A 22,261-nucleotide genomic window follows, 5' to 3' on the forward strand; every position below is an offset into this window, starting at 1 on the left:
TAATATGCAACTCCCTGGCTAGGAACACTTATCAGAATAAGATAAAAAAATCTCAAAAGACCCATATATAGGTAAATAGTAGAAAGTTAGAAAACCAGCTAACACTTGCTACTTCACAAAACGCACAATCCTTTTATTCCCCTTTACAGTACGCCTCCATGACAGTATCTCTGAGGAAGGACACCACTACCTTATCTTCGATTTGTGAGTACCATTATTTTGTGTGTGTAAGTGAAAATTGTTTATCATTAGAACCAATGTCCAAGCCAAATGGAGTTTAAGTGCATAGGTAATGTTAATCCAAGTTGGTCTTTTGTAACAAGATGTGAATGTAAAGTAAATTTTAAGATAAGCCTCTCTATATATATGTTTGATATATACCTTTCTTGTAGTCATATTATGTACAGTTGGACAACAGTAAGGGCCTATAAGAACAGTTTTCTACAGAGCGTAGAATTTAACTTAATCCTACTACGGATCTCAGTGGCAAAATAACTCTTCCCCTGCAACTGAAAGGTAGAAGTGATGATTAGACTTAGAGTCCTGCTATTTTGCCACTGGTATTACAGGGAGATAGAAGGATATAGAGATAATATCATAGAAATATTAAAATATTTAGCAGTAGGCACTAAAATCCATTTAAGCTTGTGCTGTGTTGTCTTGTCGGCATACATAAGTCAGTTTGCTCGGCTTGGAGAGACGAGGAAGCTAAGAATCCTTGCTTTACATCAAATGCCTTTTTTATCAGTTTATTATATTATTTTTTTGCGAACACAAATATAAATGAAATGACACCATTGACTTCACAGGTAATTTGAATCACCTGTACAACGGCTTCAAAGACCAGGTGCACTCTGGGCTGTCTGCGCCTCGATGGGCTGAACGGCTCAATTTCCAGCAGTAGAATATCCCGTGCCCTTGGGTTCTAGTGGATGCGCCGTGTGTGTTGTGAGGCAACATTACAGCTCTCGATCAGTGCAATTACACTGTGAAAATGGGAAGACAAAAACAGACCAGACCAAACAAAGCCAGATGGCCCTGTGTGGCTTGACTCAACCATCGGGGCTCTGTGGAATCCTCTCTCATTCCAGGCCTGGCCTGGTGCTAAGCAATCTCTGATTGGGGGCCTGCTGTGTGAAGGAACTGCACACAAAATGGAGTAACCCTTTGTGTGCTAAGATGCGCCATTTTGAACCAAAAACGATGAACAGACTGGTGCATTAATGTTAAATCCTTTAACTTTTATCTCAGACTAATATAGCTTAGAGAAAATCTTCAATGAGCCATTCTGGGTATGCTACGTTTAACATGACAAACATATACTTACTGTATATTAGATGAATCTGAAAATGTGTCCTGGGAGGGAGAGAAATCTATAAGAATTTATAGCAGGATTGCCCCAATCCTGTTTCTGGAAGTTTTCCATCCAACACTAGCCCTAAGCACACCCCATTCAACAGCTAGATATCTCGATGAGCTGCTAAGTAATAGAATTGTGTATGCCAGGTTAGGGTTGAAATGAAAACCTGCAGGATGGTAGATCTCCAGAAACAGTGACTCAGCCTCATAGCAGGAACATGTGCATAACAACACAAAGGTGACAATACTGACATTGATTTCTGTTATTTTTTCTGTACATGACTCTGATTGATTCGGCCCTCAGTCTAGGATGTTCTTTGTTTCAATAACCAACTTTCCTGTTTCCAAAGTAATCTGTGTTGAATTTCACATCAACCTTCCCAAACTACCAAACACAGCTCCCAAGTTCCATGATAAACTAACTTCCTGAGCAAATAAACACGGTTCCGAGTTATAGAAAGGAATCATATAGCTTGTTTTAGGTGAGCAGCTGGTTTGTAGATATAAGGCAGACTTCATCTTCCCTTCCAGAGAAGGTTATGTCTGTCTGTGTGCATGTTCCTTCCCTGACCTGATGAAAAGGCTGAACTGACCAGTGGTGAATGCTGCTTAACCTAATGCTGAATTATGTTGTGGCAATTCTTAATGCACTGAAAGGTTAAGATATGAGGGGAGAATTTTGAGTATAATCTTAATAATTAAGGGTAATAACCCGTTATTTATTTATTTATTTATTTTTGGCTATTGATTTGTATTGCATGAACATTTGATATTTCATAAGAGAACAGAACTCAGATAGTGAGTGACTCCCAGCCAGATCTGCACTGGTTCCAGCCCGGCAGTGCTGACTTGGGGCCAGAACGGGCCCAGATCCGGCCTGCATTCGCCTTCTATCTGGGAACATGTCCCAACAAGGCAGCATTGCATATGAACCAAAATGTCATTCAGCAGTTCAATATGCCTTTCTTACCAAACACAGTATGTATCTATTCATTTGATATTTCAGTGAAAAGTCAGCCCTGGACTGAAAAAAATTGCCCCAGTATGGCTTATCAACATAACATGATTTTTCATTGCACTCGCAAACTTTCTTCAGTTTAAAGGTTCCTGCACTCTGTGAGGGTCAGATTTCTCTGAGGATTTCTCTTTACTCGCAGTGCGTTTTGGGCGGGCACATTGGCGGTCGTCTGCTCCCCTTCCCATCTCTCAGTGCATTCTCCAGCCTCTCAATGCCAACTCTTGGCCAGGTCCTTTTCCGCCCACGTCTAATTACAGTCATTTTACATCCCACGCGGCACGGAGTCTACAGACGGCGTGGAGTTTGGAGTGGATGGGTGGGGGGGCACTCAGTAAAGAGATTTGAGGATACTCTCCTGGGCCTGACGAGGAGGGATGGAGGAGGAAGAGGGACTCAAATCAGAACACTCAGATCCTACAGGATGGCTGAACCTACCCACTTCCTGTGAAGTCATCTGGTCTATCTGGGTATGAGCTGGTCAACCAGCATGGCCAAGCTGGTCGTAAAGCTGGTCTAGCTGGGTATGAGCTGGTTAACCAGCTAGTGCTGGCAGTTTGTCTGAGCTGGTATGTGTTCAACCAGCTTCCAGCTGTTGAACAAAACATAGCTTGAACTGGCCAAACATTCCAAGCTAGGAGATGGTCTGAACTGGTCAACCAGCTACCAGCTGTTTCAAAATGTAGCTTGAGCAGTTTTTTTCAGCAGGGAGGATAGATGATGTGATGCGATATTCTATTAAATGTATTGTATTCACCCACTCGCCATTCTCTTATTTTTCTAATGCAAAATTCAAAATTCAAAATTCCAAACCTGAATTTTTACTTTGCTTGCTTACATTATATTTGAAAGGCTGGACTGCTGCTCCATATCCTAAAGTGCAATGAAAGACTGTTGAATATGTTCATGTCAGTTATCCCTTCTGTTTTTCAGAGTTACGGGTGGAGAGCTCTTTGAAGACATTGTCGCCAGGGAATATTACAGTGAGGCCGATGCCAGGTGAGATTCTCCTCACATTCACACCCTGCTGTAAAATCCAGCTATGCCGGCTTGACCTGCTTGAAAATTCTAGCTTTATGAGCTGGTCATATGCTGGTCTAGCTGGGTATGAGCAGGTCGGCCAGCCAGTGCTGGTAGTTTGTCAGAGCTTGTAGCTGGTCAACCCACTTCCATCTGTTTCCATCTGTTTCCATCTGGTCTGAACTGGCCAACCAGCTAAACCATGTCGAGCTGGGAGCTGGTCTGAACTGGCCAACCAGCTAAACCACGTCGAGCTGGGAGCTGGTCCAAACTGGCCAACCAGCTAAACCATGTCAAGCTGGGAGCTGGTCTGAACTGGCCAACTTGCTACCAGCTGTTTCAAAACCTAGCTTGAGCTGTTTTTTGAGCTGGGTACACACTCATACAGGCACACACATGCACAAACACACACACACATCTGCACTCTCACTCCCGCTCTCTCGCTCTCGAAGGCCCACGCAGACTATCACAGACTATTTCCATGCTGAATTTCCCATCAGGCACTGTGGGAGGGCTCCTCATTTGGCGGGAGCACAGGACCCCTTGCCGTGCAAAAGGGGTTTAATCAAAAGGTGGATTTTTTGCCACGCACCTCGCCCCAGAAGTTTCTCAGGAGCGCTTGGCGTCTCCTCCAGCTTCGCCTCCTGTCCTCTCCCGTCTCGGTGGGGGCCCTGACTCTCTGGCCATTGTCAGTGAAGAGCAGACAGGCATCGATTCCGCATCATCGATTCCGCGGCGGAGGAATGGCGGTGTAAAACAGGTAATGATCTGCGTCCAAAGGAAAGCAGACGCTCCCGCGGAGGTGACTGAGCAGCGCTCAGATCAATGAACACAAGCGAGGCCCAGAGTTTTTCTTTTTTTCCTCCTCATCTCCTCGCATTTCCAGGCACTCTGGTCCACTGGAACACCGCCTGATGTACTGCGCAGATATTTCAGGGACTGATGTTCGCCGGCCAGTTAGTGTCCTGCCAATTGATTGCTCAACACACGGACATCAGTCAGACTCAAACGGATGGATGTCACTGTTACTGGCTCCTAGGGACCTGAATTATGAAGCATTCATCTCTCTGGCACTTTGATTTTTACGACCTTGCTATCTTTTCAAAATGTTGCAGTTATACCGTATACTAGAGGGTGGGGAGTATGCTTGTGTAATTGTATTAATGGGGGATTGGCATGTGCAATGTTATTTGTTCAATACTATTGTGCTGATTATTTAGCAAGTTAATTACATCTGCATCACACGGTAACCATAGAGTAATGTGGTGATTTTTACACCAGATTGTTATACAGGGACAAGAATGCTTGTGCAGAATTCAGCAATGTTTTATAAAACAAAAAGCCAGAACAAAACCAATCAAGATTGCAAAGATAGCAGGCTACTGAAAAGAAAATGCATTGTTCAGAAATCAGAAAGAAAAAAAGATTCTGATTCTGAATTACCCAGGGGAAAAGACACCAGGGGTGGATTTGGATTTGAGGTCCAGATTTAAGCAAAGATCCCAATCAATAACTGTCTCTTTGAAGTGGTGTATTTTCGAGTTAGGAGTTATAAACAGCCCCCCATCCCAATATATTCATACATAAATGTACATGAAGATTCATCATATTTCGCTTTCAGCCATTGTATCCAGCAGATCCTGGAGGCAGTGCTTCATTGCCATCAGATGGGAGTCGTCCACAGAGATCTCAAGGTAAATGCTGCAGCTGGCACGGTCTCAGGGAAATGGTGAAATTTCTTCTTTGAGTGATGCCATTTCTGATTTTTCATTGCCTCACAGGTATTCTGCCCAAAGTTTGCACTGGTATGACACACACATACGTACACACACATACGTGCACACACACACACGCACACATATGCTCACACACACATAAGCACACACACGCAGACACATACGTCCACACGCATATGTGCACACACACACACACAATCATAAACAGGCTCATACATATGTTTTACTGTTGCAATGTTTCATTCACATCATTTCTGCACTGAGAGACAGGAGGGAGAGGAAGATAGAAGTGTGGGTGGATTCGGAGGGGGGGGGGCAGTGTGCAGAAGTGGGGGGGGGGGGGGGTTTGAACAGTGTGGGAGGAGAGTGGGTGGCAGATGGCATTTGGATGTACTGCATTAATATTATTCAGTAAAGTATTGAAGACTACTGTTCATCTGAACCTGTACTCAACCAAAAAAAAAAAATCCCGCCTCTTAATGTTACCGTGTACTGGAGTTACTGTCATCTGACCTCTTTGTCTGTATTCTAACTGTCCCTTTATCAGAACATCTGTCTTTGTCTGTTTTATTCTGTGCGTGTCTCTTTACACTACCATGGGTCTCTGGCTTTCACATCTGTCTGTCTGTCTGTCTGTCTTATACCTGTGTGCCTGTCCTCTGTCCATCCAGCTTCCCTTGTGTGTCTATGTCAGTGGTCCTCACTCCTGGTCCTGGAGAGCCACAGGGTGTGCTGGTTTTTGTTTCCGCCTTAATATCAGCAACAAATTCTGACCCGAGAAACCAGGTGAGACAAGTTAACTGAGTAATTAACTGCTTTAATTGATCAATTAAGGGCTGAGTAACAACAAAAGCCAGCACACCCTGCCGCTCTCCAGGACCAGGAGTGAGACAAGTACCACTGCTGTACTTGTACGTGTCTTTTATTTTACTGTGTGCTTCTCCCCCGCCCTCAGCCTGAGAATCTCCTCCTGGCTTCCAAATCCAAGGGTGCCGCGGTGAAGCTGGCGGACTTCGGCCTGGCCATCGAGGTGGAGGGAGAGCAGCAGGCGTGGTTCGGTAACAGCCGGCGAAAACCAGCACGAGCTGACCAAGACACGCATTTCAGTCCCATCCAAAACTGACCAAAAGATCCACAGACATTACACAGACTGACCAAGACACACATTTCAGTCCCATCCAAAACTGACCAAAAGATCCACAGACATTACACAGACTGACCAAGACACGCATTTCAGTCCCATCCAAAACCGACCAGAGAACCACAGACATGGTTAAGCAGAGCCCTGGTTCTTTAAATAGTGCTATTCTGTTGAAAACAAAATGAGAAATTAGCTACTGTTTGAGACCACTCAGACAAATGCCTCCATCCACAAACTCTCCAAGGCTTACATCATCATCATAAGAGAAGAAGAATTAGACTGAGAAGTGCTCTTCTCCTGGCAGGAAAAAAAATCACAAAAGGCTTGATTCCAATCAGAGGAGCTTCTGTGAGACCATTTCCTTGGCAACTAGGAATAAAGAATCAAACATAAATACCAAAATAAATGTCCAAGACCTGCAACATCAAAAGTGAGAAAGAAAAAAAAACTACAGAAAACAATAAATGTGTTTAAACAGGTTTAAACAAGGTCAGCGGCTCCTGAAAGGTGTGTAAGAACAGCGCTCGGGTAATGATATGTTTTATTAATGAATTTAGCTGTCAACAAATATAGAAATGTCACCTCAGCTCCATCACAGCTCATTAGCTGGGAGGCCTGCTGTGTCTCACTGTCTCGCGGAAAAAGCAACTCCATTTTGCCTCTTTCGGCCGGACTGCAAATCATACCTTTAATTGCCGCTGCTTCCAGCGAAAGGTCACACTAAATCAGCGGCTCCTTTTTTTAAACACGTCTGACATGACAAGTCATGACAACCTTTCTCAAAACCAGGTTATATCTCTGGCCTGTTTTACTGGCGCACTTTTTTAATGTCTCTTTAAAAAAAAAAAAACTGCACTCTGCATTGTTGAAGCAGTGTTTCTCAACTCGGAACCCACTTGCCTGAAGGTTTTTGTTGTAACCAGATACTCACATAGCTGATTTAATGCCTGAATAAATCATACCAAGGAAAATGCCCTTGATTTGTTAAATCAGGTGTGTGAGTTCCTGGTTACGACAAAAACCTTCTGGAAAGTGGGTCCTGAGGACTGGAGTTGAGAAACACTGGTTAAAGTGTTTTGCTTTTCGATATATGTGCCTCATCCACTTGTATCAATGGGTCTCCCACTACCTTGGAGACAATTTTGTTTATTTTTTTAACAAGTAAAAATGTAAAACAAATAGGTGAAAACATGATTGGCGCCCTGATTTTCAGGCCTTTGTTTATGCTTCCTTTGCAAGTGGTCGCAATACTGAGTTGTCTCTGTAGTGTTTAAGAGATTAATAATAATTTTGATGGAAATCTGATTCCTCTCTACAGTATCTGTCGATATCCTTCAGATCATTTGGTCTGTCGTTGTCATTTTCATCTAACTATAACACCCAATTCGTTTTTTTAATTTTTTAATTTGGCATCTCTATTTCCCTCCAACCTTTGAATGTCCAACTCGCAAACTGTTTCCCTCCAAAATGTGGGGTGCAGCCAGCTGCTGCCTTTCACACCACAGCCCGAAGCCGTACACGCAGAGAGTGGGGGCGGAGGAGACCCAATCATATGCATGAGTAGAGAGCACATACGGTTTTGGTGATAGGATGCTGACTGTTCGCTGCCCCTGCAGAGGTGCTGCTCGTAGTCGGCACTGGCACAGGCCTGAATTTGAGTCTGTGGTGCTCACCCGTATGCTGCAAGCAGTGCATTAGCTGAGCCTTAACCCCCCAGCTCTAATTGGATTCCTCATGCAAAGCTTTGTCTGGACCCAGGTGCTATGGTCCAAGTTCAATTGAATCATGCCCTGCAGCAAGTGGCAGAACCTGGGACCCCACCCTTACCAAGCTGTCTGGATGTCTGAAGAGAATCAAGGAAAGGACGCCCACAGAGAATCCCGGCCACCTCATACTCTCTGGGAGTGTCTCTATGAAGTAGAGAATACTCTTCTGTTCCTGGGGAGAGAGAGATGCTTGAAATGAAAAGGGCTGAAAACAACATCTTTGCCTGTAAGACTTCTTCCCCAGTCAGACTGCCCGGAACGCTGGCGATTATATTCCGTGCATTATGCGGGGTATGTCATCACCCCGTTTAATTGAATTTTATCTGGAATGTCAGACTCCCCCGGGGAGTGGAGGGGGGCGGTTACAGTTTGAGCATGGATATGAATGCCAGTGTGTGGACGTCTCTGCATTATTAAACACCAAGCTTTCAACACCCGTACCTGTTGGTCTGTGTGTATTGAGCCAGCTGCTCTGGACAGGCTCTATGCCCATATTATATGGTTATTTTGGGCCACCAATTTTCAGCAAGTGATAGTATACTTCTTTTTTCCGTCTTAAACATTTTCCGTCAGCAGGCGCTGAAAAATGAACAGCTAGAGTCTGTCTGTCAATGTTAAGAACAAATTCCACTTTGGTTTAATTGAACAACTCCTCTTGCAGTCCCTTGGCGTGTCTGGTGTGTTTAACAGTACTTGATACATAATCAGTTTTGTCTCCAAGATGGCACGGATGTCCTTGAGAGATTGTTCTTGAGGATGTTTTAATCTCCATAACAAGATAACTGTGTACCAAGGTTAATGTACTGAAAGAAATAAAGAGAACGCCCAAATTGTTTACATTCTTTACATACTTTCAATGAGCACTAAATATCTTGTAAAGCATACTTTCTATGATATTTTTCACCATTCCTTTGCCACAAAACTTGGCAACCCTAAAAAACTGCAGAACATCCTTGTTTGGGCCATTGACACATACCTACTGCGACTTGGGTAGAAAAAGAGAGAGGGGGAAAAAATCTGAAGCAAGTGATTAAAAGAGGACTGAGTAACAGCAGATTTTTACAGCCGGAAGGGTAATAACCCAGCTGTCCCAGTTTGAGAGAACCCACTCCATTCTGATGATCCTGTGCCTGGTACAGTATCAGCTCACACAGACAGCTGAAAGAGACGAACCGCTGGCTTTTATTAACATAATTACACCTCTTATTCAGATAAAAGATAATTATCAGGGCAGATCATTTAAATTCACAGCAATTGAAGCCCTTTTCGCTTCATGTGACAGTGTGCGTAGTGGGCTGAAATTTAATTCCACGGCATCCCAGAATGCACTGCACCTTGGGCTCTCTGTGGTGCAGAAGTCCGGAGAGACGAGGTGTTTTTAGATGGAAGATAGTGTTACGAGTGTGAAAAGTGTGAGATTCCTCAGTGCACAGCTGAATCAACTAGAGGCAAGAGCGTTCTTCATCAAAGCACAGTCAACCAAATTTCAGCTCTCCCCAAAAAATATTAAAATAAATATTTGTACTGAAAAATGTATCACTTTCATGTATTTTTAAGTCAAAGTTTTAAATAAATATTCAGTGAATACAGGTTTGAAAAGAAATAATTATTATTTCCATGCATAACTGTGTTTAATTGAGACATCATTGCTTTCAGAATAAAATATAATCATTATGAATTATTCATTTAATATTAGATATTCAATTGATATTATTTTTATGATTCAATTATGTACACGCTGATGATTATCTGTATTTTTTTTTAATTAATTTAAATTAAATTAACCAAAACATCTAAGTTAAATTAAGTTCTATTAAAACCCAAAAAACTATCCTAACTGCAGATAGAAGGTAATTGTAATTATATCCTAATCTCTCAATTTGTCTAGCTTTAATTCATTATTAAATGCATATCATAAGCATAAAATACGTTTTTGATTAGTTTGTTTAAATTATGCAGTAGGTTGTGACTGGAAATAAGAATATTTGATAAAAGATAAATGAATGCAATTAGTGTGTTGGGTTTACTCTGAATAATGATAAACAATTCTACTGGCAGCTCTACATTAAACTATACTGTACATGCATTATTCAACATCGCTGCAGGGGAGATTCAGAGATATGCTTGTGACAAACTCAGTAAGCAAATCCACTCTTTATATGGCATTACGGAAAGTTTGGAATTGAAAAAAAATCATTATTGCTCAGAGGAAGTCAGAAAGCTTGGTCGTTCCGCTTACTGACTAATGATGTGACCATAACATTCATAAACCCCAAAAAGTCCCCATATTGTGATATCACCTCCTGTTCTTGAACACATTTTTCACAGAAATAATTGATCCAAGCCATTAAGCAAGAGGTTTACATTACATATCTGAATAATGTGTTCCAGTATAGGAGATGATATCACAATACGAATATTTCTGGGGTGGACGTTATCCACTATGATTGTTTGATTTATGCGAAGTGTGTGCTGTTTCTAGAGCAGGGACATTCGATCCAAATGCAGAGGTCCCTCACACCCAAACCCTTTTAACGGACTGCGACGGCGTATGATTCGTGTTGCGGGGAGGTGATAGGTCAGAGCCCTGATTGGTGGTTTTCTCGACAGGCTTTGCTGGGACACCTGGTTACCTGTCTCCGGAGGTTCTGCGGAAGGACCCCTATGGGAAGGCGGTGGATCTGTGGGCGTGCGGTGAGTCAGACCATCCTCGTTTGGGGGGGCGGGGAGGGGTCCTTTCCCCCTGGGCCCAGTTGGGTGGGTGGGTTCTGCACCAAGCAGACTGTCTAAATGTGTAAATGTATCATGGTCACCGCCACATTTTAATTTTTCTGTTATAAAGTATTTTTTAATATTTGTATTCTGTGGCGGGGAATACAAATTTGTACACTATTGAATTGCTATTCATATACCGGGAGTCGAAATCAGGCCGCATTGGGTGATAGCCAGGAATCCTATCCGCAAGACCATATGAGACTGATTACTGACGTGTTTTACTAAATGGAAACAATGTAAAGACGTTTTTGATCACTATGTCTGAAAATTAAGCAGTATTACATTTTCAACCTTCAAAAGCATCTGACTGTATTAATTCATTACATTACATTACATTAATGGCATTTGGCAGATGCTCTTATCCAGAGCGACATACATTTGATTAGACTAAGCAGGAGACAATCCTCCCCTGGAGCAATGCAGGGTTAAGGGCCTTGCTCAAGGGCCCAACAGCTGTGCGGATCTTTTTGTGGCTACACCGGGGATCGCACCACCGACCTTGCGGTGGACCTAGGAATATAATGCTTGGATAAAATCCAATCAGGCCAATTCATTTGAGTGTGTAGAACAGGTTTGTCTTCTAAACATTCCCCGAGGAAAAGTTGAATTCCCATACCGGGAGTCGAACCCGGGCCGCCTGGGTGAAAACCAGGAATCCTAACCGCTAGACCATATGGGAAAGCTGAAGCCTGTTGGTTTTGTTTGCAGTATGTAAACAGCCTTAAAGACATACAAAGACTTTATTGCATCTTCTAATCATCCTCTTCCACTTAATAGTGCTTGTTTTGCACAATTCAGTTTTGCTGCAGATTCCTCAAAAAATAATGGAATTTAATATCAATGTGACATAGACATAATACAAGTTATTACAGGTAGCCCATGAAAATAGTACAAGTAATAGTATTATTTATTATTCTGAAGACATTTTCATAATTTATTAACCAGTGTGTCCAACTTTGACATTATGAATGTAAAATAAACAATTTTCCCATACATACACAATTTACAGCCTTTATTGCTCATGTTTATAAAGGGGTGTGAATAGTTTTTGATGGCACTGTGGCACTCAGACAAACTTTCAGACAGATATTCCCCTGATTTGGGCCATGCAAGGACATTCAGTGAAACTTTAGTGTTCAGTTAAGTTGAAACGATGGAACACAAAAGAACTGCGTATGATTGTATAATACACTTCAGTGGCTGAATGCAGTCGTTCACACGTCCCCTTAAGGCATGCGGTGTTTAGCAGACTGTGTGGGCAGATTGGTTGAACGTTGAAGCTGTGAGTGCAGGTCCACAGAAATCCCCCCTCACTCCCCCACTACCCCCACACCCCTGAAGGGAGAGAGAACACGTACAGTACTCGGTGCTGTGGGACCCGCTGGCGTCAGCCAGGCTTGTACCTGGCAGGGTGACGTCACCACCTCGGGCCAGTACGAGAGTACAGTATAATTGGTTCCCCTGGCTTGGGACCTGGGTCTTTAGCCCGGAGAACTCAGAGATCCCTCCCCTCCCAAGCTAATGCGTTGTGGAGCTTTTCTGGGTGCAAAATGGCTGGTTGGGTGCTACACACTGGTTGCTCTCCCCCATTTACTCAAATGTTATGATTATTATGAGTAATAATGATAGTAATAGTAATAATGATCGTAATAGTGGTAGTGGTAGTGGTAGTATTATTTATGTTGTTATTATTATTTTTACCTTTTGTGAAGCACATCAAGGCCATTTTGACTACACAGATGCTGAACAGTAACTAAAGCCCTTCTTACATTTTGGGTTATGTGTGCTGGTACTTGTGTGCTTGTGTTCACCTGTATCAGATTGACATGTCAGACTTGGCACTGATGAGAGCCTCAGGCTGAGGAAGAGTACTGTCACAGAAAGGTAAAGGTTGAGCACGGAGTGGTGCTTTAACGTGGAGGCTGTCCATCCTGGGAGTGTTCCCCGTGCTTAGCGGTACATCGCCTAGCATCTGCTACACTTTTGGGAAGACCCACGCACCCAGGGAGGGGGAGGGGGAGCTCTCAGGGCTGGCTGTGGGCCACAGACCCTGCAGGCCTTATGAGTGCCCACCTCCCTTCCCCCAATCTGTGCCATCCCCTGTTTACTGGATCACTGTGTTCCCGTCTCTCCACATGACCATTGCCATTGGCCAATTCACTTACATTAAGGTACAAAAGGCCCGATTTTTGTGTTAAAACATTGCTACAAGAACATTGTAAATCCCTTCCTATCATTAAAAAAGGCTCACTGACATGTTGACCCACCCTCTGCCTGTGTTTATAGTACTTAAATTTGGGTTTCAAAATATACAGTTGACCGACCGACACTCCACCAAAACATTGTATAGCTGTACAATAACTCAAGCTCATTGGTTGAAAATTGTTTCTAATTGCCACAGCTGATGGCATTCGGGGGGTTTCAACGTCAGCGTGTTCACAGAGAAGGGGGAGGGATATACAGTGTTGTGGTTTGTTGCTGCAATTCCTCTCCTGACCATTAGGAGTCCGGAATTACCCATTGTACCTTTAATACCCACATTAATTAAACTTTTTATTTTACAAAACAGTTAGCACTCAGTCAAAATTCACAGAAGACGCTAAACAAAACATAGACAAAACTAACATAGCCATAGGGGAGTTACAAATAAAAAAATGTCAAGTATTGGTGGGGAGGGGGGCGGGTATATTTACAAAGAGCTCATTTTTTAATGTGTTCGTTTAGGAGAGTGCCTAATTGAGATTGTCATCTCTTTTTCGAAGGGAGACATGGTCAAAATGGCCGCCACATGATACTCTAATTTGGGTGGCAGTTTGGCTCAGTGGTTAAAGCGTTGTTGTTCTTTTATCCAGACAATTGGAAGTTCTGTCAGGGGGTTCAGCTGCTCCACCCTGTGCATTCCCTTGTGCAAAGGAATTCATGTTAAATCTGTCTGTGAATGCCCAGTGAATGTAGGAATGCTTTGAGAAATAAATTAAAAGCTATTTGTGTTTCCTTGCAGAAGAAACCATTTGGCAATGGTATGTAGGAAAACAAGATAAGGGTAAACAACATTCAGCTAATCCACAAATACTTCAAAATGTAGTGATAGCTGAAGCATTTGTTTATCAAACAGCAACTGAAAAAAAGCTACGTTTGTTCTTTCTCATATTTGAGCTTTGTAAATGGGGAGAAGGAATGCGATGTGAAGTTGTAGATGTCTCGGTATGATAGTTACAGACTTGGCCTATCTACCTTGTGTACTATATATTTCTGGCCTTACAAGCAATCTTATATTAATTATTTGTTATCTGATCTGTTCGTTGTTTGTTCTATGACCTTGATATGCACTGTTTTGTACGTCACTTTGGATAAAAGCGTCTGCTAAATAAAATATAATGTAATGTAGTGCATGTGTCACATGGTGACGGCAGTGGGAGCCATGGCGATGACAGGACAGGTTGAGTTATCAGTGAGTATCGTGTTAATGGAAAGTGCACAGCTAAGATCCCTTGTTGGAACTCAGTAATCATACAACAATTCTCACCTCCTGCCTGACAGCAGCACATGCACATGTGTGGGGTTAGAGAGGGGAAATGGGGAGAGGCTCACATGAATAAATGTATGAAGATTTTTTCCAAATTTCACTGATGTATTTATGGAAGATTTTCAATGCATAACTGACGGAGATGAATGGCCTTTTAAAGTATTATTGTATTTCATAAATATATACTTTAACTGAATGTCCTGTTGTCCTGGCAGATTTCCCCTGGCATGATTGACACAGATAAATGGCTTTTAAAACTAGTATTGTAATGGCCTAATTTCAGGGAATAATTATCGAGTCATGCGCTCTCTCCTGTATACAGAATGTCTGTCACTAGGGTTGTGTTAAAGTCTTTTTCATGAACTCCTCCAGATAGTTCTTACAGGGGAGATATAGTGTGGTTTGCGGTGACTGCTCAACTGGGATTCTCCCATTTCCTGGGGGTCATCTGGCAGTTGGAGTCAGCAGTTGCAGGGTTGCCGGTTTGTTGCCCCGGCCCGGCTGTGTCGAAGTGTCCCTGATCAAGACACCTAACCCCCAGTTGCTCCTGATGAGCCAGTTGGAACCTTGCATGGCAACCTTTTGCCATTGCTGTGTGTGTGTATGGGAGAATGAGAGGCATTAATTGTTAAGTGATTTGAATAAAAGCGCTATATAGTAAATGTAGTCCATTTACCATGTGCCTTCTTGTTTCCTCTCCCAGGAGTTATCCTGTACATCCTGCTCGTGGGATACCCCCCGTTCTGGGATGAGGACCAGCACCGGCTCTACCAGCAGATCAAGGCTGGGGCGTACGACGTAAGTGACCCCTCCACACACACACACACACACACACACACACACACACTCACACTCTATGAAACAGGGCACGCCAACAGACCCTACAGGCACTTGCGGGAAGGCGACGCACTGTGAGATATTCAGCTCAACGTCACTGGTATTTATAGCGCAGGCCGGTGGTATGAATTAAAGATCCATTCTAGTGGTTTACAAAAATAAAATGTCATTAATGGCCATAGCAACAAGTCAATTTCGTTCCCGGCACAGTTTCTCACAAAAACAAGTTGCCGAATTTAAAAAGAAAACCGGCGAGCCTGATTTTTGTACTCTCTGAGACGGGTGCGTGGGGGGGTTGGACCCAAAATGCACGACTCAGAAACAGGGGTGTAATAAAGTCCGGTCAGGGGTTTATTCGGGGAATGTCCAGAGAGCATAGTCAGAAAAAACAAGCAATGTTCATACACGTAAAATCCAGCCAAAACCAAAGTGCAGTACCGAGGGAGAAGGCAGTCTCGTAATCGGTACACCATGCAAAAAGTCCAGTAGCCAGGAAAGCTGTCAGCGGGGCAGAAGTACAGGCGGATGGTAGGCAGGCTCAGGGTCGATGATGGAGCAAGAGTCAAGACCGAAATCTGCTCCGTGGGGCAAACGCACAAAGACAGCAGGCAAAGTCGTGGTACAGGCAGGCAATGGTCAACAAAACAGAAGACAATAATCTTTGGTCAGTAAACAGGCTTGGATTGTGGGGTAATGGGTAGACAAATGGCTTGACAAAAGCGCTAAAGAGGTGCCCTGACGAACAGGGGGCAATTTCACAAAGACATGATATGAAACTGAGCTTTATATGCAGGTGTAGACAGGTGTAGACAATTAGCTTGAGAGCAGCATGAGAATGGAAATCAGGTGTGGAGGATTGACAAGTTAACGAGGTAATTAGTAATCGTTAGTTATAAACCTATCCTGCCCTAGCGTTAGTAAATTAGTAAATGACATAAGGTAAGGTAACATGAACACATGGTTAGAATGTTAGTATTACCCAATCCTGATCTAAAGTTAGTAGATTAGTAAGAAGACAAGGGAAATTGAAACAATTAGGGTGTGAGTGACAGAAATGGAGAGAGAGAAAGCAGGAATGCAAGATTTGCAGAGACATGAAAAAGTGTATGCTAATCAATGAACAGTACAACATAACATGAAACATAAATTGTGACATAACAAGTTTGCAAAACTATGACAATAAACTATATTACTTGACATGACAAGACTAACATAATACGTGACATGACAATAACGTAACTAAGACAATAACTAAACATGAAACATGACATGACATGACAATGAATCGTAACAAGGAATAAAACATAAAAACGTGGCGAGACTAGACTAACATAATATGTGACATGACAATAACCTAACTAAGACAATAACTAAACATGAAACATGACGTGACAAACATGAAACGTGACTTTCGTCTGTATGTTTAGGAATCCCATCAGTCAAATCAAGGCTGTTTACATACAGTTTCTAAGAAGCATAAATAACTGCCGTAAGATTGTTATGCCAGCAAGAATGTTTGAAACCATGCAGAAAAGTTAGGTAAATCGGGTATGGAAAAGCATTTAAATATTACACTGTAACCACATGCAGTTATGTTTATCCAGCAATCTCTTAAAGGACTTTATTGTCCATGCTATCCACTCCCCTCTCTTATCATATAATTGACGCCGGGCCTACACCATTTAACCACTTAAAAACTTTAAAAATTGATTTCCAAACCCCATCCCCACCCCTGCAACAGGAAAGGAGAGAGAGATGATTCCGTTCTTTGTAAGCAGACAACTACATCTACAGCTATATCCCATGGTGAGATAGTGCTGCATTGAGCTCAGTGCACACTTGCTGTACCAATACCATGAAAGTAACCTAACAATACAGTGTTATATTCAAATCATTCAAATGTTTCATCCAGCCCCATCTACTTAAACCAGGGGTGCACAGCAAGGGCCGTTCAAGGTGCCAACTTCTGCTCTTAATCATTTAAGTCGTCAAATGTATTGAGCAGACATTTGTATATGGACCAGCTACAGCTGCAGACTGCCAGTGTATCTTGAAGATTGTACTGTGCCAAAGTACAGGAGTGAACCAGCATCATTTACAAAGCTGTCAGAAAAATAAATTTAGGTAATTGGTTGGAACAAAAACCAGCTCGCAGACTGACTCTCCAGTACCGGAGTTGTGCACCCTTCACTTAAACACTTAAACACTTAAAAATAAAGGTCATGTAAAACCTGTTGTTCCCAAACCTGCATATGCACCTTCTGTTCCAATATTACGTGCAAAGAGCTGCCGATTGTTTTAGACTGTTAATTAAGTACTTTTAATGTGCAATGAGGGATGATTCACCCTCTTATGTCAGAAACAGTTATACATATTATAACAAATCCTGTATTCATGTGAAGTCTTTAAATCTGTCTGATTATTTCTCAGAAAGCGAATGCTTCCACATTTGCTGTAGCAGAATTTTCCTTTTCAAGAGGTTACAGTTTGTATTCACTGGTAGGCCTACAGCAGATATTAAAGCTCACCTGGTTTCTTGGGTCTGAATTGGTTGCTGATATTAACGCGAAAACAAAAACCAGCACACCCTGCGGTTGCCATAGCCTAGGAGAATGATTATTAAGCCAAACCTGCATTGTGCAGTTTGCATCTGCATCTGATTTGGAGCAATATTATGTAAATGAAATACATTTTGTAAGGACAAAACAAAACAAAAATTAACTCCTGAACCAATAATTGCTTTTACCTATAGATGAGATTCATTAAAAAAAACATTGACTTGCACATTAATTTACTTACTTTGTGAAGATAGTTTCTGAGATACTCAAACCTTCCACGGTCAAATTCACTTAGATCACCTTCCTTCCCCATTCTGACATTTGGTCACATGATTGGCTGATTCAATTTTTGCATTAACAAGCTGGTGTACAGGTCTACCTAATAAAATGGTCACTGAGTGTACATCTCATTTTAGTATGCATTGGAATGAAACAATTGTGTCACTGACCAGCTCAATGACTCATGCTTCCTCCCACAAATGATATTTGTCTCTTGCTGGATGTGGATTATTAAATGCAAGAGTAGGCGACAGCTAACTAGAAGTGGACAACAAAACACTACTGACTTTCGAGTTGCTAACCCCTGTCATTGTTTTGGTAGCATTCATAGACATGCTGTGCACTGTGTCACTCCCCGCCCCCCTCTCTCTCTTCAATGGCATGATATAGGTACATCAGAATACATATTGTGTTGCGATAACAACTATGAAATCAGTAACACATATTGTAATCAGTAATACAAAAACAATTAGCAACAATAACAGCATAAATAACAGTAATCTTTATTAATAATGTAAGCATTTATTAACTATATTAATTCATTCATTATCCTAACCCGCTTAGCCTGAACAGGGTCGCAGGGGGGCTGGAGCCTATCCCAGCATACATTGGGCGAAAGGCAGGAATACACCCTGGACAGGTCGCCAGTCCATCGCAGGGCACACACACCATTGACTCATACATACGGACAATTTAGACTCTCCAATCAGCCTAACCTGCATGTCTTTGGACTGTGGGAGAAAACCCGCGCAGACACAGGGAGAACATGCAAACTCCACACAGAGAGGCCCCGGCTGACGGGGATTCGAACCCAGGACCTCCTTGCTGTGAGGCGGCAGTGCTATCCACTGCACCATCTGTGCCGCCAGCCTTTATTAACCAATAAATACAATTTTATTCATTGTATTATGAGTCCAATGTACTATAGTGATATACTGATATATGCTTCGTTGTTCTGTGTTCCTCAGATTGGGACAGGCGAAAACATATTGAGTTGTCAGTGAGGCTGTTGGTCCTTAAAAGCACTTGCAGCTTTTGTTCACTCTCTTTCTCTCTCTCTGTCTCCCCCCTCTCTCTCTCTCTCTCTCTCCTTTAAGTTCCCCTCTCCTGAGTGGGACACAGTAACCCCCGAGGCGAAGGACCTCATCAACAAGATGCTGACCATCAACCCAGCCAAGCGCATTACTGCGGCTGAGGCCCTCAAGCACCCCTGGATCTCAGTGAGTCTCGGGAGGAGTGTGGGCCAGTCTGAGGTCCCAGTCTGCTCATCGGGAGCAACTGGGGATAGAGCGTCTTGCTGAGAGACACTTTGACACACCCAGGGCAGGGGGATCTAACCTGCAGCTCGCCCACTGCTAGATGACCTCTCTTACCTCCTGAGCTAATGTCGTCCCTGACATTTGGCGGCGTAGTTCATACTAGACTACTGGTCTAGAGCAGGGATGGGCAACAAGGGCCATATTTGCTTCATATTTGCATCATGCCAACAACTGGCCTTACTTACTTAGCCCTAACATTCACACCATTTGACATTTACAGCTAAATTTATTGATAAGCACATGGATGACAGGCAAAAAGAAAAGTGCCTAAAAAGGTATGAATTCTTCTCGCTGGGGCGGTACCCAATATGTACATTAAAAAAATCTAACCAGCAATATATAATTCATTTGTACCTTTTTTATTCTGTACTGATTTTTACTGTACCTAAAGAGAACATGACTGCAATTTCAGGATAGACCGATCCTTGAAGAACAATAATGTACCTCCACTGTCACTTCATTTTTGATGTACACACGGTGTACACAGCGGCCCTCCAGGAACAAAATTGCCCATCCTTGGTGTGGAGGTAACTCTCTCTTCCTCTTCCTGCAGCACCGGTCCACAGTGGCCTCCTGTATGCACAGGCAGGAGACCGTGGAGTGCCTGAAGAAGTTCAATGCCAGGAGGAAGCTGAAGGTACAAGGATATACAAGAGAGTAATTCTTTTTTGATGGTCTTCTTGATGATTGATTTACAGTGAGAATTCCAAAAAAATAAGTTAATCCATCATTAGTCTAGGCAAAGCAAAGATTGCAATAACCACATTCTTAACGTCTTCATTTGGTTTTCCGATCAATCCAGTGACACTGTCATATAGCTCCGAAGGTGCAGCTACTGTTTGAGTTCTGGTTGCAGTGAACGATCTCCCAGGAGTACACCTGTACTCTGATGTGGGAACAGCATGACGTTTGTGTGGTTCTTTAAATCATTGGTCTGGTCAAATCTGTGCACACAATTTTAATTTTCTTCCAGGGTGCCATCCTGACCACCATGTTGGCAACACGGAACTTCTCTGGTGAGTTCTGACACTTAAACTTTTTTTGCTAAATAAGACAAAGAATGGTTTGGCCCAAAGACCGTTTTACTCATTTTAAGGGTTGCCAGTGGAGTAAGAAAATTTCACTTGTCAAGCAAACTGTAACTGAAAAGCAACTTTCTATTTGACAGAAAAAAATCTTCAGTCTTATTTCAAGACTAAAATGCTAGTAATTATTTCTGCAGTGTGCAAATGGAGTTCATTATTGTTTGTGAGCCCAAACGTTGGTCAATGAAACACAGCAATTAGACATTTGAGTGTGCGACTTTCTTATTTTCAAGATGGCAATTCAGTCATTTTTGTCCATGGCAAAGAGAAGACCTTCCATGGAAATGGTCGCTCTGCTCCGGACTCCTAGAATGAAATTTCCAGACTGACATTCCTCCAAAAGTACTGACTCAGTGACAGGGTGTTTCGGTGGGAGATATAGACATGCACTCTCACAAATAAAACACTGTTCATATTCAATAGCTAATTTATTCATGCCTTTCCCTGCTGAAATTTCCAGTCTACCAGCCTTTTCAACACTTAGCTGGTTGACCAGCTGTTCACCAACTTTATCCTATAGTTAGCTAGTCCACAAGTTTGGCCACCGGCTTACTCTACCAGCTTAACCACTGACCAGCCAGAGACCAGGTTTGACTAGACTCAACCATCAAGGAGTGTTCGAAACCACAGCTTAAGCCATCTTAAAACAGTAGAATCTGAGCTACTCTTGACTGGATTTTTCAGCAGAGTACATACAGTACACGGGGAGAGAGCTTAAAATCGATAATTGTTTGGAAAGCATCACAGAAGGTTATGGCTAAGTGCTCACCCCAATACTCCACATCCCTCAAGTAGCAATTTCTTGCGTCATGTGTGGCAGGTTAATGGTGAAATAGAGGTTGATGGGAGGAGTCCATCTCTTCACACCCCCACATTTATCGCAATTCTTCTTCTTTTCCTCTGACAAGTAAAATCTGCAGTCTCTGCATCACCAGACCCATCTGTTGCCACGGACACAGTCTTTCACAGACATTTCATCTGGCCACTGAATGGTCAGTTCTACATGCCAAATGTTCACCAAAGGATAAAAAATGGATTAGCCCACATACTGTATATTAAACAGACCCCTTTTTGCAACATTCATTTACCTATAACATCCTATTCAGAAATGCACAAATACTAGTGTATGTTGCTACATTACTATGTCTCGTCTGGACCACAAACTGGACCTGTACAAATTATTTAAAAACCGATATACTTAAAATACAAGTAATAAGATGGTGTTAAAGCCTGAGACTGGTACTTCGGTGGTACTGAGCTAGAAATCAAATTTTCTTCTGTTTACATAATTTCTTGTTTAAGCCAAACAGAATTGTGTACAAATAGACACAATGCCAATGAAAGCTGTTGAAGTTGCCCTGATTAAGAGTGTCTGCCAAATGTCCATAAGGTAAATACGTAATATGTAAAACTGTTTATCCCTCTCCCTTCTCGTTAAACGTTAAAATTTCAGCACGGGGTCTCTTGTGTTACCCATCTGGGGAAATTTAGTATTTCCCACCACCTGCAACCCTCTCGCCCCCTACCCCCCCATTGCCACATCCGAACCAGGCTGCAAGAGCCATGTCTGTTGGGGGGCGAAACTTTGCCTTAATGTCACACTGTTCAGAATAGACCCCGTCCCCCCCCGTCCAGGAAGTGCTGATGTGAATACGGCTCGCCAGCTATGGCTTTGAAAGGAAAAACCCATTTCAGCACCTCTAAATATTCCCGTCCAGATTTCCCTTTTAATTGTCCCTCCCTATTTTTACCCCCACAGCTCATTGAGTGACCATGATGGATCTCTGTCTTATAACAAGTGATTTGGTCTTGTCATGAGACTCAAAGTCTTATTTTTGTCTGGCA

At 42.6% G+C, this 22,261-nt stretch overlaps 1 protein-coding gene and 1 non-coding gene across 4 annotated transcripts in view; one reads left to right on the plus strand and one right to left on the minus strand.

Moving 5' to 3' along the window:
* Window positions 1-22,261, plus strand: part of LOC133133959 (calcium/calmodulin-dependent protein kinase type II subunit alpha) — an 88,626-nt gene that overhangs the window by 43,788 nt on the left and 22,577 nt on the right. For all 3 annotated transcript variants that reach the window (XM_061250278.1, XM_061250279.1, XM_061250281.1), the window contains exons 4-12: window positions 150-204; window positions 3,308-3,373; window positions 5,016-5,088; window positions 6,086-6,188; window positions 10,648-10,731; window positions 15,042-15,136; window positions 19,110-19,232; window positions 19,885-19,968; window positions 20,305-20,347. In XM_061250278.1, coding sequence (XP_061106262.1) covers window positions 150-204; window positions 3,308-3,373; window positions 5,016-5,088; window positions 6,086-6,188; window positions 10,648-10,731; window positions 15,042-15,136; window positions 19,110-19,232; window positions 19,885-19,968; window positions 20,305-20,347 — 726 coding nt within the window. The remainder of the gene's footprint in view (window positions 1-149; window positions 205-3,307; window positions 3,374-5,015; window positions 5,089-6,085; window positions 6,189-10,647; window positions 10,732-15,041; window positions 15,137-19,109; window positions 19,233-19,884; window positions 19,969-20,304; window positions 20,348-22,261) is intronic.
* trnae-uuc (transfer RNA glutamic acid (anticodon UUC)) lies at window positions 11,420-11,491 on the minus strand. The gene has a single exon. It is a non-coding gene; the product is annotated as a tRNA-Glu (tRNA).

The sequence above is a fragment of the Conger conger genome, chromosome 7 (genome assembly GCF_963514075.1).
Source record: "Conger conger chromosome 7, fConCon1.1, whole genome shotgun sequence".
In the NCBI taxonomy this organism is placed as follows: Eukaryota; Metazoa; Chordata; class Actinopteri; order Anguilliformes; family Congridae; genus Conger; species Conger conger.